Genomic DNA, 24,935 nt, shown 5'->3' on the forward strand with positions numbered 1-24,935 from the left:
ATTTCCTCACTATGTCCCCTTCCCTGAATTTTGAAATGGTAACGTATATCCTGTGCTATTATATATTGGAAGCATATGATCTGCTTTTTGATTTTTACAGGGGAGTTACAGTTAAGGGATTGCCATGCGTCTCAGAAGATACTTTGGACTTCAAAACAAGTTTGAGGCTGTTATAGACTATGGGGACTTTTGGAGTTGGACTGAATGCATTTTTTTGCATTATGATATAACTATAAGCCTTTAGGGGCCAGGGAGTGGAATGTGGTGGTTTGAAAGAAAATGACCCCCAAAGGGAATGACACTATGAGGAGGCATGGCCTTGTTGAAGGAAGTATGTCATTGTTGGGGTGTGCTTTGAGGTCTCTTTTGCTCAAGCTTCCCTCAGTGTGACAGTTGACTTCTTGTGAATTTCAGTCAAGATGTAGCCAGCACAACATCTGCCTGCATGCTGCCATGTTCCCATCATGATGATAATGGACTGAACCTCTGAATCTTTAAGCAAGCCCTTCCAATGAAATGTTTTCTATTCCTTTATAAGAGTTGCTGTGGTCATGGTGTCTCTTCACATTAATAAAACCCTAACTAAGACAGAGTCAGTGACAACTGCAGGCTCTGGTTTCTAGGACCGTCCTCGAAACTGTTGTATAAACAAGTACCCATGCAGTGTGTCTGTCTATTCACAGACAGCCATTTAAAGTGCAAACAAGCAGGCAATGGAGAACATCTGCCCAGAACCTCCCCACACTACTCTTCTTCTTGGAGCTCCAGATACCCAGAGAGATAAATTCCCCTTCCTTCCCAAATGGCCCTACATGAAGGAAGAATGACATGCTATTTCATAATTGCTAAGACACCACAGTTCTTTATAGGAAAGAATAATATCTCAAAACTGCTTTAGGAATAGGAGGGTAGGTGAAAAGTTAACCACAATGTAAGCATTGCACCATTAGAAATTGTTTCTTGCTGGGCGTTGGTGGCGCTTGCCTTTAATCCCAGCACCCGGGAGGCAGAGGCAGGTGGATCTCTGTGAGTTCGAGGCCAGCCTGGTCTCCAGAGCAAGTGCTAGGATAGGCTTCAAAGCTACACAGAGAAACCCTGTCTCGAAAAACCAAAAAAAAAAAAGAAAGAAAGAAAGAAAGAAAGAAAGAAATTATTTCTTATGCTGCCCTGCTCCCTATCCCAGTACACTACCTTCCATCTACTTAATGTGATTTTTTTAATGAGCTACTTCGTGTATTCTAACCTTTGTGTTGACTCAAAAGGTTGGAGAGAAGGCCCTCTCAGTTCAGAGTACTGGTTGCTCTTCCAGAGGACCCAGGTTCTATTCCCAGCACCCACTTGGCAGCTCACAAACATCTGTATCTCCAGTTCCAGGGGATCCAACACCCTCTTCTTGCTTCCAGGACCACCAGGCACATAAGTAATGCACAGACAGGCATGCAGGAAAAACACTCATATACATATTTTTTTTGGGGGGGGTTTGAGACAGGGTTTCTCTGTGGTTTTAGAGGCTGTCCTGGAACTAGCTCTTGTAGACCAGGATGGTCTTGAACTCACAGAGATCCGACTGCCTCTGCCTCCCAAGTGCTGGGATTAAAGGCGTGCAAAAAAAAATTAATTTTCAAAGTTGATCCACCCACCAGACCTAGAATCTCTTTCTCTCAGTACAAAGGCAGGAGACAGCTTAGAGGGTCAAGACTTGCCCCACCCAGTCACAGTGACAAAGCAGCCTGAGAGAGGATCTCACCATTGCAATAATGGATTGTCCTTCATCTGAATATCTAAACAGCTACAGCTTGTCAGTAGAACTTTTAAAAGTGTTCACAGAGTTCAAATTTTGTTCAGATCTATAAACACATCCCCTCCTTATCCTGGAGCTCTGTCTCAACTATGCTGTGTAACGCTTGATGGACATGGTCTCCTGTATCTAGACACCCTGCTATTGCATATGGACACTCTGTTATTTCTAGGGATATTGTCCCTTATGTCCATAAATACTCTCATCTGCATCCCCACATGTTCTCTGTCCTCTCTGTCACATACTCACCCCGGCATCCATGTCATAGCTAGAGTTAATATTGCTGTGATGAAACACCATGACCAATAGCAACTTGGGGAACAGAGAATTTATTTGGCTTACATATCCTGAATCACAATCCATTGAGGGAAGGCAAGACAAGAACTCGAACAGGGAAGGAACCTGGAGGCAGGAGTGCATACAGAAGCCATGGAGGGGTGATGCTTACTGGCCTGCTCTTCATGGCTTTATCAACCTGCTTTCTTATAGTAGTTGGGACCACCAGCCCAGGAATGTCTCCACACACAATACACTGGACCCTCTCCCATCAATCGTTAATTAGGAAAATGTACTACAGGCTTGCCTATAACCAGATATTCAAGAGGCATTTTTCTCAATGGAGGATCCTTCCTGTCAGATGACTACAGCTGTGACAAGTTGACATAAAACTAGCAACACAGTCTAAAAGTACTCTATCTAGCAAGCAGATACTCCCATGTCTATGGGTACTCTCTCTGAATGTATGGATATTCTCCCTTCTGTCATATCCCTCCTAAGGTCAACAGTTCCCTTATGTATGCTCTCCCTGTCTATGAATGCTATCCCTGTATCTCAGGATGTTACCCCTGGGATCATGGATGTACTCCTTACAAGTATGCATACCCTCCTCTGTCCTCGGATCTCTATCCATAGATATCTCTAACAACAGAAGTCCTCCTGGTATCTACAGAGGGTCTTCTATATATCAGAACTCTACCCCTGTGATCAAAGATGCTCTCCTAATGTTTTTGGATGTTCTCCTTTTGTTCACAGATGCTCTGTGTCTATGGACAGTTCCCTTTGTCCTTGGATGATCTCCTTGTGTCTATGGACACTCTCCCTCCATCCATAGATGTTCACCTATATGTGTGGATGATCTCACTCTGCCCATAGGAAGATGCTCTTCCTATGTCCTTGGACACTCTATATACAAAATGCTTTCTCATACATCCACAGACACTCTCTGATCCATGTAAGGATCTTCTTCCTTCCCTGTGGATTCTCCCTCTTATATCTACAGAAGCGCTTTCCTAAGGACTTGAAGACCATAGTGGTGCCAGGATGGGCCTGTAATATGGGGAGGGGTAGTAAGAAAGTTTCAACTGATCCAACATGCATGAATGCCAAAATAGGCTGGAATGGGGTGACAGGAATACTCAAAGCTAAGAATATTTCAGCTCATTTTGTCCTGCAAATCAGGACAGCTTTTATTGTCTGGAAGGTTCTGTCAATTGTTTAAATAGACTATAGCCCTACAGCGCTTTTCCTCTTGGCCTTTTCTCTTGTTTAGTTTATAGTAGGCAGTGGCCCTTGTGATATCAACTGTCTTAGGCCCATGTGGTTCTGCAGATGGTGAAGGTGGCTTCTTGATACTTCTGCTGAAGCCAACTGCTCCACTAGACTGAAACTTGTCAATGAAGGAATTTCATTCACATGGAGCAGAGAAAAAAATGTCCTATGATCTATAAACAGTGTTCTAGAGACCTTAGCATCAGAGCAAAGCAACAATCCACATCATCATGATAGAAAACAGGCAGGAAAAAAATATCAATCTATTCCATAGGCTAAAGCCAGCATCTCTCACAAGCATAATATTTCAAGAACATCATTCTCTTCAATATCTATAAACACATTATTTAAGTATTTCTCCCAGCACCCTTCAGAGGAAGCTGGCTGCATCTGTCATTATCTTCAATTTCAGAGCTCCAACAGTAACAAGGTAATTCACAGCATTTACCCAAATCCACATAATGAGCCGGCGCTCCCAACATTTCCTCACTACTTTAAACTCTTAGTTATAAAATTTCAGCTGCTCAGGCAGTCAGTGCCAAAGTGCATCCACACCTAGGAAACAGGTCTATTAATTCTACCAGAAAAGCTGAACCATGCCGGCTGGACAGCCCCACATATGTGGTACACATATTTGGGGGTTTGCCTTTCTAAATAAATACAAGATATAGACTCACCTCAATGTGCTGGAACATATATGGGTGGTTGCAAATTTTTCTCAGCTGCATGATAGTGTTCATAAGCGTCTTGGCACCTCCTTTCCCCTGAGCAAAAAGTACAATGAAAAGAATGGAATTAATTATTCATTGATCAAGTATTTTCAAGCTTTTAAAAACTAGGCTTCAAGACCAAGGCTGTAGCTCACTGGTAGAGCCTGTGCCCAGCTTATGAAAGGTCTGAGTACAAGTCTAGCATTGAAGAAAGAGAGAGGGGGTGGGGGAGGAAAGGACTGACAGACTGACTAACGTATAGAAAGAACACAGTGTCCTACCTCATTTTAGTACCTACACACCTTGAACCCAGAGTTCAGGGTGTCATTTAGACATCTCTGGATCAGACATAGTGTTGCCCTTGTGATTAACTTATCCTACAGAAAAGTAAATCTTACAAAATCAATTCAAGATGATGGCTTTGTGTCAGTACTGTCCATAGGTGTTGCAGAATATTTGTTAACACTATAAAGATGTGTCTCTGGCTAAGGTACTTCTGATTGGTTTAAGAAAGAGCTAAATGGCCAATAGCTAAGCAGGAGAGATAGGCGGGACTGCCAGGCAAAGAGGAACCCTGAAATACATTTAGGCAGAGGAGAGAAACCAGCCAGATGCAGAATGGGACAGAGTTTAACCATGCTGTAGAATGTAGATGAATAAAAATATGGACTAATTTAAGTTGTGAGAGCTAGTTGAAAACAAGCCTAGGTGAAAGAATTAATCATAAGTCTCTGTGTCACTATTTGGGAGCTTGGCTGGTGGGACAAAGAAAGACTCATAGGATTATACATAGGATTCTGGTAGACCATGCACAAAGGATGCTAAGGAGAGAAACTGGACTTTAAAATGTCCTAAAATACCACCCAACACTGGGCACCTTGAATTTTCTGCTGAGCTATCATGAGTGGTTAAGTCTTTGATAACAGAAACACTAGCGGGGCACAGACCCGCTTTTGTCCCACTCCAATGTAGTTAACAGGGTAATGATGGCACTGGCAGCTACTGCTGCCATCCCAAAGATCCAGTGCTTTCCAGGAACAAGCCACTGTTCACAGGAAGGCTTCCTGGAAATGCTCAAGGCTGCAGCCAGGAGAAGATGAGAAGACATTCTGCAATACTTGAGTCTCCCGGCCTTTGCAACATACCTTCTTATCTTTTTCAGAACCGTCAGTGAGGAGGATCCCCTTGGCCTGCATATGACGATACAGAATCTTCTGCAGAGCTGACATGTCGCACTTGATCACATACTCAACCTGGGGACAGAGCAGGATATGGATAAGCACAGGAAAGCAAGTGGCTGCTTGAAGAAGGCAGTGGAGAAGGGGCTGCTGGGGCCAGTCCTGGAAGCACATCTGATTCCCCTTCCAGGATTCAGGCAGAGCTAGGACAGGGCCACAGAGCAGACCAGAGTCCCCAGGGTCAAAAGAACCATGACAATGCTAAGTCCTTTATAAGGCTGCATGTAGAAAATGTAAGGTGCCGATTCCTAAAATTTCTTGATCTCATATTTGAGACAGGGAGTGGCTTGCCAACTGTGCTATATAAAAATGTTCCTTACAGTGAATTTTTAATATTACTCCTGCTTCTTGATCCTGTATACTTCCTTATGAGCTCAAGAGAAAACAAGTGACTGCCCCCAGATCCTATTTTTTTTTTTTTTTTTGGTAAAACATCTTTAACTGGCTACATGCCACCACACCAGCAGTCATCTGGTAGTAAGATTTATAACAGACCTAGGTTGACTGTCATTAACCTCTACTCTGGGGAAATGATAGGATATACCACTGTGAAGATAAGAGGTTAAGAAGAATTAACTCACAGCAGGACACAACTTCTACAACCTCATAGCTGTCTGAAGCAGGACAGGGTCCCCTGTGTGTTCAGTTTTGATAAAACAAAGTGCAACTTAAAAGGATTCACACGCCCACAGTCTATCACACACTTGCAAGCCTTTAGCATCCTCCGAGTGCAGACAACAAGATGTACTTCTATGGCCATTCTCCCTTAGTCACAGGAATATAAACACACACATTTCAAAGCAAATGCCAGATGACCACCTGGATATCTAAGAATGTGACTAAAGGAAATCGGCCAACTGCCTGGTGTCTAATCAGCTGTGTACAAATGTCTTCAGCTGTGAGGGCCAGAGAGAGAAGGTCACAGATGAAGAGAAGCTTAAAATTCACTCAGCTGTAACTTAAAAGGAGCCCAAGGCCTGGCAGGCACACCTGGGTGTCTCTTTACACTAGGCAACTACAGGAAGGAAGGCTTACTTTTTTGCATGAAAGTTAGCTAAATGGGGTAACCCATCAGGCCAGTTAATAACCTTTCAGGTAAGAGCGGAAACACAAATTTTTTAAATTTATCAAGTCAGTACACACCGAACGTAGGCTTTGTGCTTTGCCTATTTGCTCATGTCTTCTCTTTATTCTCCTTTTCTTTAAACATTTTCTTGTGCTGTGCAGTCTTCCTGAGGTATAACTGACACAGATTACACATATTTAACGGACATAGTGGGATCTTTTCCTCCACACATTCACTGCATAGGAATTACCACTACCCTATCTTTTCAAGAGCTCTCAACTTGCAACAAAAATTTGATTGTGGTGAAGAAAAAATGTTAAGTTCAGACTTTAAGTGGTTTAACAATGATGGCATCAAGGGCCAGTCTTGAGGTCTATGCCAAGTGCTTGATGTGCCTTTTCTCATTTAATCCCTACAAAGTCTGCATGGGGTGGTCACATTTAGTCTGCTCGTTTCACAGACAAAGAACCCAAGCATCCAGGAGGTTTGCTCCAAGCTCAAAATATGTCTGCTCTTTCAGACTCACGCTAAGCATGAGCAATGAGACTGGTTCACAGGCACGGCCTGGTGTTCGCGCTTGCCTGGTGCCACCTCTCCGCTGCCTCATTCACACTTTCCTGAGTAAAGAGGACACAGCTGGTGTTTTTTAAAGGTGTGCCAGGAGATGGAAGATCCAGAGTCAAGGACAGAACTTTCTACCTGTCAGTCAGCTGCCACTCAGGAAGAGGGAGGCAGCCTGCTGATACCATGGAGACAGGTTGCCAAGCATCCAAACAGAGAGAAGACCCTCTAGAGCAGTGGTTCTCAACTTCCCTAATGCTTCGACCCTTTAATACAGCTCTTCACGCTGGGGTGATTTTCACCCCAACCATAAAATTATTTCATTACTGCTTCCTGATTGTAATTTTGCTACTGTTAGTGGATAAGCAAGCAGGATATCTGATATGAGACTCCCAAAGGGCTTGTAACCCACACTTTTGAGAACCACTGCTCTAGAGGACTACCTAGCTACACGGGAAAGAAGACACCCAAGGCCTCCTCCCTTGCATCAAGAGGGTTAAGAAAAGCTAGTGAGATCCAAGGACCAAATCTCTTGTTACCCAAGATCTTCCCCCAAGACCAATGAGATGGCACAGAAGGGAAAGGTGCTTGCCTCCAAGTCTGATGATTTGAAGGCGGTCCCTGAGATCCACATTGTACAAGGAGAGAACCAACTCCTGAAAGTTATCTTTTGACCTCCACAGGCACCATGACATGTATGGATGAAGTTCCATCATATCATATGCACATGGGTGTGTACACACATGTACCAAATAAATAAATGTAATTTTTGAAAATATCCCCTAAGAGCCCTCTCAATCAAAAACAATTTCCTCCTCCATCATGTCCCTCAAAGAAAATGGCCCTGGACCTTGTTTGGTGACAAAACTCATCTTTGCAATATATGGCTGTAAATTTTGTTAAGAAGGATTATACACATGTACTAATATTAACATTTCAAGATAAGAGTTGAGGTCCATAGTGCAGTGGGACAAAGTTAAAGATCGATACTTTGCATCCTTATATAATGATGCCAGTATGATGATATCTAAAGTTTTTTTTTTTTTTTTTATCAGTTCCAACCTGATTACTCTACGAGCAGCTAATGGAAACCTGATGAAGAATACAGAAGAAACCTCATGGCTTTCTTCTCACTGCTCCGTACTCACACTATTCCACATTTCTACCTCGACTCCTTGGCAGATTCTTGTCAATCCTCTAGGGTCCACAGGTATTAGCCCAGTTAAAAATCAGACCAGGTTTGGAGATACAGCTCAGTTAGAGCAGGTGCCCAGCACGTGTGAGCTCCTGATTCTCAATCCCCAACACTTTGAAGCAAAAAAAAAAAAAAAAATCAGATCACACAAAGTCCACTGTTGCAGACAAAGGGAGACTCAGAAGCCATCACAACAGGCTTCTGAGCCTGAGCACACAGGCAAGTAAGAACGACCAGACACTGAGATGTTCTACTGGGAGGATCCAATCCACACCTCCTCTATGACCATCCAAGTCCAGGAGTGACCTTGTGGCAGGCATACATACTATCTGTTATCAGTGTCACTGTGCATACTGCAGATCTACAGAGCTTAATGTTTTTATTCTAAGAGAAACACAAATATACATAGCCACCCCAACATCATTCTACACTCCAGTGGCTTATAATTGAGCACCCTCTGCATACCCTGCTGCTACTCCCACATATGGGCACTGGAGACCCCTTCCTTAAAGCAACTGAAAGGCAGGGTCATTCACTTTGATAATTGGGTGAAGCTGCCTCCCATTGCAACACCAGTATTTGGTATGAACATATCTGATGTCAACCAATCATATCATATCTTCCATTTCTGAGGTTAAACATTTTATTTGTGCTGAGTGCAAGGAACTGTGCAGAGGAACCAACTGATAGCTACAGACAGAGAAAATGGACAAACTGAAGAATCCCAATAGTGGTGGCCATTTCAACTGGGTTGGGTCTGAGCTCACCCTCCCCAGATGCAACGGCACTCAAGTAAAGCAGTCTGTGAGAGTTCCTCTAAACACACAGGTCCAAAAAGTAAAGCTGGTGACTTCTGAAAAGGGATGTCCCTTGCCAAGAGATAGTCTGACAGCTACGGGAACTTTGATAATTCAAGTTCTAAGAACAACTGAGGCACTGACTTCAAGGAGTCTGTGTTAGTGAAGGGCCCAATGGGTTCCCACAAGTGAATCTACTGATTATGTTGTCTAAGGGCCCCCTGCCGTCCCTGCATTCTCCATTACAAGATGGCGCCTGCATCCGGCAGGCACCGAATGTAAACAAGATTATTGCGCAGGCGCTGGGTAAATTTCCATTCCTTGATCTCTGCCTATTCCGTGGCGTCATATGGCCGGATGAGCTGCAGCCAATCATGGGGTGACACGTCCGAGGCGCCGGTTGCCAGCCTTTATTAGGGGACGGGATTCTTGGCTCAGTGTCTCCGCTCTGGTAAGCTTATGCTCTCCTCTCAAGACGCATTAAAGCTTTCCTGCAGAAGGATCCGAGTGTCCCGTGTATGATTTCTTGCTGGCGAGAAATACAGAGAGCGCGCGGGACATATGGTGCCGAAACCCGGGAACATGTGAACATTTCCAGCACCTCGGAGACCCCTCTAACGAGGCGGATTCAGAACTGCAGGGTGGTAAATTCGGAGAGGTATGTTTTTTCTGGACTTTGGCTTGGGAATGTTGCTATTGTGGGAGGTTAATATAGAGGCTTCTATGCTTTTACTAGGAGCTATTTTGACTTTTCTCACTGTTGTAACAATCTTAAAGAAGTCCAGAATTACATGTCAGAAACCGAATGTGATGAGAGATGGGGCGCGCCTAACAATAAAATATAAGAAAAAAGGACCTCCCGGGATGTCTAGTGACAAGGGAGTGAATAATTTGTTAAGAGAAACAATAAATAAAAAAAAAGGACCTCCTGGGATGTCTACTGACAAGGGAGTGAATAATTTGTTAGATGATTCTGTAAATAAGTTTAAAGCTTTAAATCTTGATAGCTCTGATGACTCTAAAAGCTCAAGAGATAAAGTTTTAGAGGAAACAGCTCAGCTAGATGAAAAAGAAACAAAAATGGAGAAAGAGAAAATAGGGAATAACCGGTCACATCACGGTAAATTTAAGAGAAATAAAGACTCAAAACCTAGCCTCTGCCCTACAATGAAACTAGAGGCCTTGGAGCTAACAGCTCAGACTCTGAGATTTTAGACTCTAGCAAGGAAACAGAGCTAGAAAAAGAGGCAGCACGATACCACCCCAGTAGATATCGGCTGCCAAGAATAAAGACAAATATGAGGCCATCGCCTATTAATCCAGCGGGTGTGCTTCCATCAGCACCCCCATTATATGAGTTACAACAAAAATTTGGTACCGACTCCTTTTTACCATCAGAGGAGCAGAGAAAATTACAGATGGCTTTCCCAGTCTTTGATAGGGGAAAAGGCCATGCATGTTATTCAACACTACTTGGAGGCCTGGGATGCCTGGGAAAAGCCTCATATCCTAAAGTTGCTCAAGTAATTTATGTATGCTTGTTTTAAAATGTTCTATTTCCTGGTACGGCCATTTTGTAGCTGGTCACATGACTGACGGTAGCCATTTTGCTAAAGTTAAAAAAAGGATACTTAGACCGCCATCTTAACTAAAGGTTACCGCATGGAAATCAGAGGTACCATCTTAGAAACAAGTTTTTCAGTTAAGATTTAAAATGTTAATGCTTCTATATATTACAGAAAGACCTTAAGGAAATTTAAATTTCTTTTTAAAACCAGTTTTCAAATGTTTGATTTTATTAATGTTTATACTTAAAGAGCTTCAATTTAGAATTTTTAAGCAAAGCCTGACAATGTAAAGTTCTTGTTTTTATAAAAGATGCTAATCTATTATGTTGGTAGCACACACCTTTAAGCTCAGGGTGTTGGTGACACACGCCTTTAAGTTTTGGGCGTTGGCGGCATACGCCTTTAATCCCAGCACTCGGGAGTATCTTTATGAGTTCAAGGCCTGCCTGGTCTGGCAGATCAAATTCAAGGACAGGCTCCAAAGTCACAAAAAAAACCCTGCCTCAGAAAGAAGTTAAGCTACTGTTTAAGAAAGTTCAGCTGTATTACAAAAATAAGACTTTACCTAGCCACCTGTATGCTTCTTAAAAACAGATAATGGGCCGGCTTATACCTCTCAAAAGTTCCAACACTTCTACAGACAGATGGAAATTACCCATCTAACTGGCCTACCTTATACAAGGCATTGTGGAACGTGCCCATCGCACACTTAAGTCTTATTTAATCAAACAAAAGGAGGGAATGGGAGCATCCTTACCCTCGGTGCCAAGAGTTACAATATCCATGGCACTCTTTACCCTTAATTTTCTAAACACCGACGCTCAGGGCCATACAGCGGCCAAGCGTCATACCTCAGAGGAGATGGTAAAATGGAAAGATGTCTTAACTGGTCTTTGGAGAGGCCCGGATCCTATTCTCATAAGATCCAGGGGAGCGATATGTGTTTTTCCACAGGATGAAGAGAATCCCCTGTGGATCCCGGAAAGACTCACCCGAAGAGCCTCTTTGGACCCTCAAAAGTCGGAACTCCACCCTCTCCCCGGGAGTTGAGAGCCGCTATTATCCAGATTAACTCCTGTCCTTGACGGAGGGACTGTCATCATGGATTGCTTCAGCTGTCTCCTATTTTAAGGAAATGGGTGGAGGTGGGATTGTTTGGTGCAGCCGTTTGCTGCGGATTGATGTTGCTTCTCTGGCTGGTCTGTAAGCTCAGGGCTCAAACTAAGAGAGACAAGGTGGTTATCGCCCAAGCGCTTGTAGCTTTGGAACAAGGAAGCAATAGGCCGCTGGCCAGACAGCTCTTGCACACCCGGAGCCTGGGCTCATTGCACAGGGTAGAGTGCCTGGCTTGAGCAGCCCATGAGGGATGCTGAGCATAGGCATCGCACAGAGTTGCCTATTATACAGGCTTCTCTGGGAGGTACGTTGTCCTGCATAAGGGTTGCCTGCCCTAGTCTCCCTTTCCCAGAAAAACGGCAGAGGACAGGTCGAGAGTGCTTCGGGTCAAGCTAACAGCCTAGTTGCGACTCCCGTACACAGTCTTAATATTTGATTGGGAAGGTACAACCTCTGCCTCTATCCCTCAACATATGGGTGACCTATTTGCTTGTAAAAATATAAAGCCTTATCATTAATTAATAAAAAAAGGGGGATCTGTAGGGAGCCGTCCCTGCATTCTCCATTACAAGATGGCGCCTGCATCCGGCAGGCACCGAATGTAAACAAGATTATTGCGCAGGCGCTGGGTAAATTTCCATTCCTTGATCTCTGCCTATTCCGTGGCGTCATATGGCCGGATGAGCTACAGCCAATCATGGGGTGACACGTCCGAGGCGGCGGTTGCCAGCCTTTATTAGGGGACGGGATTCTTGGCTCAGTGTCTCCGCTCTGGTAAGCTTATGCTCTCCTCTCAAGACGCATTAAAGCTTTCCTGCAGAAGGATCCGAGTGTCCTGCGTATGATTTCTTGCTGGCGAGAAATACAGAGCGGGCGCGGGACAGGCCCCCAACACCTATTTTAATTCCTGCCCCCATTCAAGTCAGTAGAGCTCGAGCTTTCCTCAGAGCTCCTGCCTGTGGACTGCTCTTCACTCAAAATTTTCATTCCAAAAGGACAGACCATTAGAACAATGAACCTGGGCTGGTGTGAGACATAATGTGGTAAACTGAGAGTTTTCAACAAACAATTCAACTAATGAAGGTCTCAGGTCCTGGAATCCAAGACATGAGAGATGTCGTGATGATTAATTAATTCTATGAAGCATCCCCAGCTTCTATATAATGAATGCACAAGTTTTCCATTGACACAAAGCTTTTCCTATGCTCTACACAAATTATGTATTAAAAAAATTAAGATTGATGCTAGCTGGTCCAAGTTCTCTTATTAACTTCAGACACTGAACATGCACATGTGCACACCCAGAGATGCCACTGTACACACAGCCAACTGCATCACTAGTCTTAAGACTATGCATTCACAAAGAAAAAGAATCAGCACAGACAACATCAATGGGAGCTCAATAAAGAATTATGTTGTCATTTAGTTTAAGTAGCCTTACATAATTCCTATTCTTTGAACTGGCTCTTTCCTGAATATGAGAAGTGGCCTTTGCCATAGGCCAGGGGCACAGTGTATTCCCCTGCTCATTAGGTATTCCATTAGCCCATTATGAGAGCTGACTTTCCTCTGCAACAGAGTTGTCCTTATTTTTATTATTATTATTTTTAATTTTTTTGGTTTTTCGAGACAGGGTTTCTCTGTGTAGCTTTGGAGCCTGTCCTGGCACTCGCTCTGGAGACCAGGCTGGCCTCGAACTCACAGAGATCTGCCTGCCTCTGCCTCCCAAGTGCTGGGATTAAAGGCGTGCGCCACCAACGCCCAGCCGGAGTTGCCTTTAGTGTCCCCCAAGTGTGTATGCAAAGATACTCAACTCAACACTGTGTAATATCAAAGAAATGGAATTAAAGATACAACTTCATACCTACTGAAACATGAAAACCAACAGCAATGACAATAAAAACACATCTGGCAACACCAAGCACTGATGAGCATGAGGAAGAACTGGAATGCTTCCTCACGGTAGGACTACCAAGCACGAAAGGGACTGAGAACACATGGTTTTATAAGACCCTTATAAACCATTCATTAACCAAATAACCTAGTAATCATGCCTCTGGGTGCTTACTCAAGTGAAACAAAACTATGTCACACAAAAGCCTGAATGCAGATGTGTAAGCAGCTCGACTCAGATCATCAGGGGCTGGAGAGATGGCTCAGCAGTTAGAACATTTACTGCTCCCACAGAGGGGCACAGGTTTGTTCCCAGCACCCACACTGGGCAGCAGCTCACAAACACCAGTTCCAGAAAATCTGAACCACTCTTCTGGTCTTCCTAAGTACCTGTATCATGTGGTACATAGAAACTCATGTGGGGGCATTCACGCCCACCCACCCTCACCCACCCACACTAAGATAACAACTAACAAAAACAACCCACTGTGGGTTGACTTGGGTGACTTTCAAACCCAGCAGCAAGCAGTGACTCACTCTGCTTTCACTCAACTGGCATTCTTCAGGGTCAGAGAACATCTCAGGGGCCACATGAGGCTAAGCACAGGGAGGGAAGATAGTGAGCATGGCAGTACTGTACTCGGGGTACAAAACAATACTGGCATAGCTACGCAAAAGAGAGGAGGTTAGGTGAGGGAACAGTGGAGTAGTTTGGTTCTGAACACAGTGAAGTAGATGTTTGCTTAGACCACAGAACTGTAAAGTAAAAGGAGTACAGTTCTATATAGAAACTTTACTAGCTGTAAATGAAAATTAAGATTAAAATGCACTTCCCTGACCCTTCTTCATGAAAACGTTTGAGAATAAAACACTATAGATGGATTTAGCTTTTTTTCAGCTCAGGCCATGTAAGACATAACACACTCTGCTGTAATGAAAGCAAGAGGTAGTAGAAAAACTCCTCACCCCCAAGGAAGATGGTTAAAGTTCCAACTTTCCCCAGGTTTAAAAAAAAAAAAAAGGTACTAACAATGTAATGAAAGTAGAGAATAGGGATTGAACTGGGTCAACAACAGCCACGTAAATGCTCTAGGTGGTTCACAGGTAGAGATGAAAGAGGGCTATGGAAAACACAGTCAAGACAGAGAATGGTGAGGAAAGACTTCAGATGGGCAAGAGAGTTGAGCTTCCATCAACAACAGAAACCTGGAGAACAATAGACACTCAAGGACAAAACAAAAACAAAACACCAGGACAGCAGAAATTGTACCAGGTTTGTGCTCATGTGCTAGCACCTAGAGCTCACAGTAGTCCTGTGAGGCAGATGTTACATGTTTTCCTGGTCACTAATGAGACCAATGGGCCACCTGGCCTAAATGACTTGCCAACATTCACATCATAAGCAATGGAGAATGCAGGGGGTCCTGAATCCACTGATGGGCAGAGTCAACAGTTTCAACTCCACCAAGCAGCCTCCAGGACAAGGGAAAATGGTTGCCTTTAAAGACCTGGATACCTAGAAAGACATCCACGGATAGCAACACACACAGAGCATCTCTATTACCCAGAGGTCAAGACCACGGGAAGGTGAAGGGAATAATAATAGCACTTGATCCCCAAGATGCATTCACTAACAAAGTAAAAATACATGCTTAGACTTTTACTAAGATAAGCATAGTATAAGATCTCTATTTTTAATTTTTTATGACTATTAATGAATAAGGAATTAAGGTATAAAATTACATCATAGCAAAGTGATCAACTCTGCCCAGTCATTTGCCAACTCCTGCCTTACAAAAGACAGGATGCACCAATCTGTCCAGTATTTGTTACCCAAGAAAAATCCACAACCATAAAATAACAGGACATCTTAGATTTAACCCATCAAGAGAAATGCAAATAAAAGATGTCATACAAAAACAAACAGGCAAGCAAACAACAACAACACCCCAAACCAGTATCGAACCCCAAGCAAGCTACCTTTTAGAGGATGTAAGTTCAGGTGTAGGTTGTAGCAGAATAGGACCAGAGGTACAGTAATTGAAATCTAAGTCCAATACCAATCAAGGCCCAAAGAAACTCAACAGAACCAAAAACTATTTCCAAAGAGAAATGTGAAAACTACTTGCCTAGAAGTTCCCAGGCAAGTCAGTCTACAGGAACTTAGTTACACCACACAAATGCACATCCCAGTCTGCCCATCTAAAGCAACTCTCTATCAAAACAATAACATCACAAATATTGAACACTGGATGAAGGTTCAGGAAACCTGGCAGATGCTTACTGATCCCTTCAATTTCCCTTCAGTGATGACACAAGTACCAAATGCCAATCCGTATTTGCCTTAAAGCAGGACAGTTCTGAAGTGCCTCCAGGTGCAACTTCACAAGCTTAGTAACTTAAACAAAAAAGCTAAAGTCAAATTGTAATAGGACTCCATTAATTTCATTATTTTATTAAACCCACTCCAAAGTTATGGAAACCAGACTGAAAATGTGACCCTACCCCACCCAGCTCCATCAAACACAGAGAGTCCTCGAGTATGTTTTCCAGATATTTTGCATCTGCACTCTAGGCCTGTTACTTTAGACATGCAGCCTCAGAGGCGGGTGCTGAAAACGCATGCACAGGAATGGGAAAAACTGCAACTGACCTTTTCTGGAAGCTGGGATTCAACCTCTTTCTTCAGTCTCCTCAGTAAAAAGGGTCTCAACACCTTGTGCAGACGCCTGATGATCAAGATAGTTTCTTCTTCATTTAAGTCCACCTACAAAACAGCCTTAGATGAATTCGTGAAGGAAGTTTCACACAGAGAAACTTTGTATTTCAATATGCTACTGAGATTTCACATGCTATAAAGCCGGGTTTATGAGAGCCTTCTACACCTCTAAATCCTCTTCCCACCTGCCTACCCCTTGGGAATAGAATGACCTCCAAATAGGTGTCTTTGCCTTAGAGTCTAGTTCTGTGGGAATGGGCCCACATTAGTAATATGAACAGCCCCAAACATAGACTATGGACAACAATAAGGGCTAACTTAAGAGTGACAGATGGGAAAAGGTAGCAACAGTTTGTGTGCTCCTACATCAGTGGAAGCCCTTGAGGTTTGTTTGCCCAGTGCAGAAATATACAAAGGGATGGGTGCTTGAAAATGAAAATGGGAAGAACTAGAGCAAGTGCTCTTTAAGCTAGGAGGGCTCCTGGCTCCTCCATCATCGCTCCTTTCCCTTTCTTGGCCCAAGTCTTTGTTCACCTTCCTTTGTTAGCCTCTAGGGGGCAGAATTAATTGACATTGCTTTCTCTAAATGGGCAAGTGAGTTAATGAGCAGCAAATGTACCTACCTACAAGGTACCTCAAGACAAAGGATTAAGAGTTCAAACATAGTTTCTCTAAAGCATTTTCGTGTGGCTTTTCATTCCTATAATCAAGGAAACGTCAATCAAAAGGGCATGTGTCCCTTCCGGGGATTTTTTTCCTTGCAATAGCCCAAGCTTGCCTTTCATGGGCTCAAAGAGAAGATGGTTAAAGGAATAATAATAACAGCAACAATAATAAAGATGATAATGATAATAATAATAATAATACATTTGAGAATAGCTACTCCAGGATTTAAGGAGTATTTATGTACAGATAAAAATGGAGGCTTACACTAAAACCTGAAAAAAAAATGTGTGGAAAATTAATACATTACACTCAAACTCTATGTGGAAGTATGTCTAAGGAGAGTCTTGTGTTTATAACAAGGAAAGATTTCTGCGTTCATATTGGATTGGTTGAGTTGGTTTGGTTATACTGATCAAGTCATTCTCACCCTCCCTGTGGCATGCTGTGGTTGAACACTATCAGTCTGGAAAAAGCTGGCAAAAGGCAAAGAGGCTGGGATGCCCCATATGAATCTAGATTCAGAGGAGAAAACATAATCCCAAATGAGACCAGATCCCATCCACTGACCAAAAAACATTGTAAACCACCTGTGAGGTTTCTGTGGCTCTTATATTCCAAGTTTTATGCCCTCTGCTTTCATTTTACCACCACACAGTGGAAAATATACACAAACACATACACACACATAGACTTACAGTCTCTCTCTCTCTCCCCCTCTCTCTCTTTCTCCCACACACACAGTCTCTCTCTCTCTCTCTCTCTCTCACACACACACATACATAAACACACACACACTTACAGTCTCTCACACACACATACACATAGACTTACAGACTCCCTCCCTCTCTCTCTCTCTCTCTCTCTCTCACACACACACACACACACACAAACACACACACACAGTCTCTCACACACACATACACATAGACTTACAGACTCCCTCCCTCTCTCTCTCTCTCTCTCTCTCACACACACACACACACACACAAACACACACACACAGTCTCTCACACACACATACACATAGACTTACAGACTCCCTCTCTCTCTCTCTCTCTCACACACACACACACAAACACACACACACAGTCTCTCACACACACATACACATAGACTTACAGACTCCCTCCCCCCCTCTCTCTCTCTCTCTCTCTCTCACACACACACACACACATACACACAAACACACACACTTACAGTCTCTCACACACACATACACATAGACTTACAGACTCCCTCCCTCCCTCCCTCCCTCCCTCCTTCTCTCTCTTCTCTCTCTCTCTCTCTCTCTCTCTCTCTCTCTCTCTCTCTCTCTCTCTCTCACACACACACACACACACACACACACACACAGTTTGACCAGTACCCTTTCGCCAGTCATGGCAAATGGAGCATTAAACCACTGCTCAAATGTGCTGCAACTCTTGAAGATTGTAGGGAGAAGGAAGTTGAGGAGGGCCCAGAGTTCAGGGAGCTTATTCTGTAGCGGGGTCCCAGTCAAAAGGATCCTTCTGGGGGCGACATAGTGTGTGTTCAAGACCTGAGTCAGCTTGCAATGGTGATTCTTCATTCGGTGGCCTTCATCCACAATCATGTATTTCCACCGAATCTGAAACACAAGAGGAAGAACCAGTGTGTAGTTAGTAAACAGAAATATAGTGGCTTCCAAATGGCGGGGTATGTGTGTGGGAAAACAAAGAATCCAATTTAGCACATGGATACAGAATGATATCTTTAAGAGAAAGGAATCCCAACCAATGGAGCCTTGCCCACGCCTGGCAGAATGTTAAAACAACAATGCTCCTCTCAGGACAAGTGATTCCAGTTCACCTTTAGAAAGAAAAAACCAGGCCCAGAGTGCAATGGGCACTCCTAAGTCTAGGCCTGGCCCCTTTCCACCCAACTGTCTTCTTGTTTCTGTGTCAAGACAGATCTTCCAGACTTTTGTGATCATGATACCCCTGTACATGTACAGCATGAACTTAAAGCCTCTTGCAGCAGGCATTAGTAACTGGTTTCTGGAAGATTTGGGTGTTGATATCCTGGCATTATGCTGACCCAGCCCAGATAACTGGCAGGGCAAGTACATGGGCATTCAGGCAGATACTTAAACAGCTCACAGTACCATGCACTGCATGTCTATATTGTGTGCTATGTGGCTGCATAAGGACTCTATACATGTGCAAGTTTTCCCTTTTAAGCAAGCGCCTCCACCTATTCTCTCTTTTTCCATTTCTGCTCCCAGTCGGCCAACACCTACACCTCCCTTCGATCCCTTTCCCAATAAACTCCCCATAGGTTTTGTTGAGTTTTGTGGCTCCTGTTTCATTGTCTGTAGCTGCACCAAACAACAGCAGTGAGGGCACTATCTCCTAGGCCCTCTTGCCTTCCTGCCTTCTTTCCTAATAGACCAGTGGTCTGCTACCTCTAGAGATGGCTCGGTGTTGGGTTGCTAACACTGGAAAGCTGGAATATTACACACAAAAATCTACACATTTAGTTTCTTAAAAAAAAAAAAAAACAATCTGGGTGTTGGTGGCGCATGCCTTTAATCCCAGTACTCAGGAGGCAGAGGCAGGAGGACCTCTGTGAGTTCGAGGCCAGCCTGGTCTCCAGAGCAAGTGCCAGGATAGACTCCAAAGCTATACAGAGAAACCCTGTCTCAAAAAACAAAAAACAAAACAAAACAAAAAAAACTAACAGGCCTCCTCAGTTCATGCATGTCCCTCACCTGCCAAAATGATCAAAGTCTTATTGGTAGAAATGCAGTGCCAAACTACCATCTTCCCCCTGGGCCAAACTTTGAACTAAACACAGCAAACTCCTCAACACGACTAATATCTAAAAAGGCAAGAGTGAGCATGGAATGATATTCCCAGAGGTCCTTTCCTATCTCATACCCTACCTTTCAGCCTCTTCAAGTTTACTGCTCAAAGGGAGAACTAGGAAGGTCATACCACTAAGCCTAGCCTTTGTCTACACCAGTGGTTCTCAAGCTTCCAAATGCCACGGCCCTTTAATAACTCATGTTGTGGTGACCCCAACCATAAAATTATTTTCGTTGCTACCTTATAAGTGTAATTTTGCTATTGCTATGAACTGTAATGTAAATATCTGATACTTCAGATGGCCCCAGGTGACCGCTGTAACAGGGTCGTTCCCTGTGAAAGGGGTTATGAACCACAGATTGAGAATCCCTGACCTACACAAAGATGGCATTGGTTAAAAAATAAAAATGTCTGCTGCTCAGATGTCTCTGGTTCTGGAGTGAGAGTCAGAGGAAGGAGACAAGCAAGTATGACATAATTCTCACCTCCTCATTAGAAGGACCAGTGAAGCCAGGGAAAAGAAAAAACAACAATCAGCCAAGTTGGGATATCCAGATAAAAGAAATTAGCAGCATCCCCTGCCCTGTATCTCTACCACTGCCAAGTGTGTAACAATGACCAAAGTTCTACAGACAACTTACCAACAGCAGTGAAAAAGAGGTCTACAGATAAAAATGCATCTAAGTAGATATTCTAAATTGACTCTCTTCTTCAGTTGGGCTTATGAAGCAGCAAGGAACCAGAGACCTTTGATTCTGCCACTGAGTATGTACTAATTAGGTCTTCTGCCTAGAGAAATTACCACCCCTTTCTGGAAAGCCATTTCTCCAGTAACAAATAAAAGCACGGCTTCTCGTTACCAGGCATCTCCAATGACTTTTGAAATACATATGCACAAGACACTAGATGATTTTTTTTTAGGGATCTCAAAGGCAAAAACACATTCCCACAGTAATATTTGGAGACACGTCATTTTTGACACTGCCAAATTCATCTCTCGGAGCATGAAGAACTAACTGGAAGGCGGAATTGCTGTCAGTGTCATCTCAATTATTAAATCTCCCCTGGGCATGAGTTTCCTTTATGTTATTTCCTATGATACCATGAAGGGAACTCACAGCTCCCAGAACAAAGGTTTAATGCAGAGATGGAACAAACCCCAGAAATAGGACTTCTGCTGAATTCTGACCATAACTTAGTTTCAGATTAGAGGTTTCCAATACACTACAGGGCAAAGAAAATTACCATGGGGGCGGGGATTAAGTTTTCATGATTTGTTCCAGGAAAGATGGTACGTTCATCCTTCTGCACGATCATATTAGGAGACAACATGAGATAAATGGGAAGAAAACCTTCCCATTTGTGGCTAAAGGACAACTTGAAACATACAAATGAGGAGCCAGGTAGGTCACAGAAGCAACTCTTTCTCAGCACCAAATAAAAAGCCCCAGGAACAGCCCTGAGTAATTTAAACAATAATTGTCCGTTATTTTACCAGGAAAAAAAAAACTGAAAACAGATAAAGCACACCAGCTTCAGCTTGGATAAATGCTCAGATGGAGGACACCATCTGGAGGGGTGCCTGCTTGCCTTCGGAGAGAGAGGCACAAGAGGAATGAAGCTGTGCTGACAATAACCCAGGGCAACAAAAACAATTATTTCTTTCCAAACACATTCAGGGCTGCTGGAGAGAAAAATCGCAAAAGGAACCCAGGTGAATTTTCTTAATAGATGTGGAACTGGGGTTGGAGAGAAGGCTGCTTTTTTAGGGGACCCATTTCTAGCATTCACAGAGAGGCTCACATCCTTCTCTAAGTCCAGTCCCAGGGGATCTAATGCCCCCTTTTGGCCTCCAAGGGCACTGTGCACATGTGTGTTTTGGGTAAAACACTCATACACACAAAATAAAAATAAAGGAAATTAAAAAAGAAAGAATGTGAACTCACTACAAATGGGCAGGGAGGAGCCTAGGATCAATCGATCAATCAATCAATCAATCAATCAATCAATCAATCAATCAATCAATCAATCTCCTCTCTCTCTGTCTCTCTCTGTGCCTCTCTGTCTCTATCTCCCCTCTCCCTTCCTCTCTGTCTCTGTCTCCCTCTCCTCTCTCTTCTCTCTCATTCTGTCTCAGACACACACACAACATTATATAAAGTATTAAATCCCATGACCAAGATTTCAGGAAAAAAAAATGAAGAAACCAGCCATCTAATGATCAAATTATACTATTGAGTACAATTGAGGGATACTTTACACTCTGGTAAGATGATCCACAATTAGAGATAAAAGAAAAAATTTTTTTGAAAAAAAATCATACCTTTGCAAGAATGTGCTTGTCTTTTATAATGTATTCATAAGTAGTCAGGAGGACATTGAATTTGCCACTCCGTAGCTGGGGAACAAGGGAGCGTCGCATGGCAGGGGTACCCTGAATGGAAAGAAAAATACATTGATTACCCACTGGAAGTACATAGGTGCTATTTCTCACTGTTCAGAGCTTAATGGAACCTAGACAGGTGACATGCACATAAATGTATTACCATATACTGCTCTATTATCCCTGAAGAAAGTGGTAGCTAAACCACACATATCTTGACCCTTTCCAGATCCTTTCAGGAAGGCTTCCCACTTAAGGCCGAAAAAGGAGAAGAGAGAAGGAAATTGCAGCAAGCTTGCAGTAGCAGGGAACCCGTTGCTTGGCTGAAAAGCTCCCTTTCTGTGGGAGCGTGCAGCAGGCAGCCCCAGCGCCCCAGTAATTGCCTGACTTTGCAGGAACATTCGGCACAGTAGCAGCCCACAGTGAGGCAGTCAGTAGCACACAGAAAGTGCGGTATTTGTCATTTGTATTACTCTCATCAGAAACCTCGCAATATGATAATTAACAATTTTCTTCTGCATTTCACTATCTGAAAGTAATTATGGTTTATTACAGTAATCTTCTTGGGATGATTAACTCTCACTGTTTAGTACATGATGTACATGACAAAACTTTACAACCAAATACAGTTCACAGATGTGCATATAGAATGAAGAAAAGAGGGCCCAATTTTTTTTTTTGCTTTTCCACATTTATATATAAATATTAAAGCTCCAAACCTTGTAAGAAATTTTCACCACAGAAGGAGCCCATTTGTCAAATTCATATGTCCAGTTAGACAGAGTCCTACAAAACAACAACAAAAAACACAGTAAACACACACATACCCATGTATATAAATTCAGTTAATAGAAAACTGTTACTTATTTTTAGCCCTTGCCTTAAACTGGGCTAAAAAATACAAAATACCCCAGATACATATTTATGCTAAAGGTATGGAGATAGGAGGTAAGCTGGAAATGAAGTGCCACAAAATGTGTTAATTCTACATTTCAAAACTCATAAAAAAACAATTCAAAACTGGACAACTATGTGTGGTACAAAACACCAGAGTTTTCCTGTGCTTCTGAAAACCAACAATCACTGATGCTTTGGGTTTGTCACAACTAGCCACGTAAGCTCCAAGAACTTCATATGGGGAAGAGAAATTACAAAACCATAAGAAACAGTAAGTAGGTCTATCAAAAAGAAGCAAGAGATACTGAATGATTTTTTTTAAACCCCAAAAGTGTAACCAAAATATCCAAGTCAGACCATGCAAATATAGGTCTAATGCAAAGGGCATGTAAATATTATGGAGGCAGATAAGTCAGAGCCTTCTTTTGAAAAAAAAAAAAATGGAAGGAAATACAAAATCAACAGCCTTGTTCTTCCTGAAGGTCTGAGTTGTCTCAGGACTGCAATCCATGACAAGATCTCAGTGAGTAAAGTGTCACCCTGACACGCATGCATAGAAGCACTTCACTCCCAGGGAGGGTGGCTCAAAGATTGTTGGGTAAAGACCAGCCGGAGCCACCAGTGGGCGAGGACTTGGGGCTGTGCTAGAAACAGCAAAGACTGTCCTTCTGGAGCAACGAGCCATTGAAACGCCATGTGTACATACAAAGTTTACTTTGATGCAGAGATCACAGCAATGATTTTAAAGATACAATAAGGAAGGTGTACAAGTGTAAGTACATCAAGGAAAATAGCTCTAAAAATGCTCTCACTTTTCCCTTCAAAAAGCTACTTACTCGGACCCATTCTACATCAGCCGTTCTCAACCTCTGGGTCATGAGCCCTTTGGGCAATGGGGTCACATAATCAGATATCCAGCATATCACCACCATTCCTAATAGCAAAATTACAGTTCCAAAGTAGCAATGAAATAACTTTATGGTGTGGGGGGGTCACCACAGCATGAGGGTCTAAAGGGTATTAAAGGGTCTTAGCACGAGGAAGGTTGAGATTGCTCTACAGGGTGTAAAATGTTAATGGCCAATAAGAATGACTACATAGACGTACTTTACTAGCCAGCCAAAAGGCTGCAGTGGGATGGGTGGGCTTGGGTGGAAAATTAAAACCAATATTCAGATTATGTATTCCTGGTATTCCAAAACGATACTACTTTTCTATCTGAAATGGGAAACAAGGGCGAGCCACTGATAGGGCAATCTCCAACATAGAGAGTGATGACTGTGGAATAAATTACTGTACTTACGAGAGGGGAACAATGATGAGATAGGGGCCATTGAGTCTTTTGTGCTCCATCAGATATGTGATGAGTGCAATGGTCTGGATGGTCTTGCCTAGCCCCATTTCATCAGCTAAGATTCCATTCAAATTGTTATTATACAGGGAAACCATCCATTCCAGGCCCTGGAGCTGAAATGAAGAGTAATTGTTTCAATTATCCAAGATCTGCACAGGTAATTAATACTAATACAACTCAAGTGAGGCTGTGACTTCTTAACTTCTCCATGCTGTATGCTGAGTTTCCCACAGTAGCAAAGTGGGGGAGGCACCAACGCAAAAGGAATTTAAAAGATGAGCCTGTAATCGCCCCTGCTGCTTGGCAGGTGCTCGGTGTTAATCAGATTTAGAAAGGATGGGCTATAGCGCACTGGTGGGATTTGAAGCAGCTTTGTTGCTCATCCATACTTAACATTTCACAGTAGATGACATTCTAGAATTATTATAAATGAAGAAAACCCAAACCAAAATCTATTCCAACCACTCCAAGAACAAAAAAACCAATTCGAGGATTAAAGACAAACCAGAAGGCTGAGCTGGCACACAGACCACTGATCATCAGAAACCTCTTTCTGGATCATGAACAGCCTGCCCCAGGGTGCCATCCCTGATGCAGG

General features: G+C 43.0%; 1 protein-coding gene across 7 annotated transcripts in view; it reads right to left on the bottom strand.

Moving 5' to 3' along the window:
- Window positions 1-24,935, bottom strand: part of LOC100770307 (probable global transcription activator SNF2L2) — a 171,661-nt gene that overhangs the window by 76,632 nt on the left and 70,094 nt on the right. For all 7 annotated transcript variants that reach the window (XM_027406479.2, XM_027406478.2, XM_027406477.2 and 4 more), the window contains 7 exons: window positions 24,287-24,450; window positions 22,806-22,872; window positions 22,027-22,137; window positions 18,242-18,484; window positions 16,144-16,257; window positions 5,202-5,309; window positions 4,024-4,110 (listed from right to left, as the gene is read on the bottom strand). In XM_027406479.2, coding sequence (XP_027262280.1) covers window positions 4,024-4,110; window positions 5,202-5,309; window positions 16,144-16,257; window positions 18,242-18,484; window positions 22,027-22,137; window positions 22,806-22,872; window positions 24,287-24,450 — 894 coding nt within the window. The remainder of the gene's footprint in view (window positions 1-4,023; window positions 4,111-5,201; window positions 5,310-16,143; window positions 16,258-18,241; window positions 18,485-22,026; window positions 22,138-22,805; window positions 22,873-24,286; window positions 24,451-24,935) is intronic.

This window comes from Cricetulus griseus, chromosome 3 (genome assembly GCF_003668045.3).
Source record: "Cricetulus griseus strain 17A/GY chromosome 3, alternate assembly CriGri-PICRH-1.0, whole genome shotgun sequence".
NCBI lineage: Eukaryota > Metazoa > Chordata > Mammalia > Rodentia > Cricetidae > Cricetulus > Cricetulus griseus.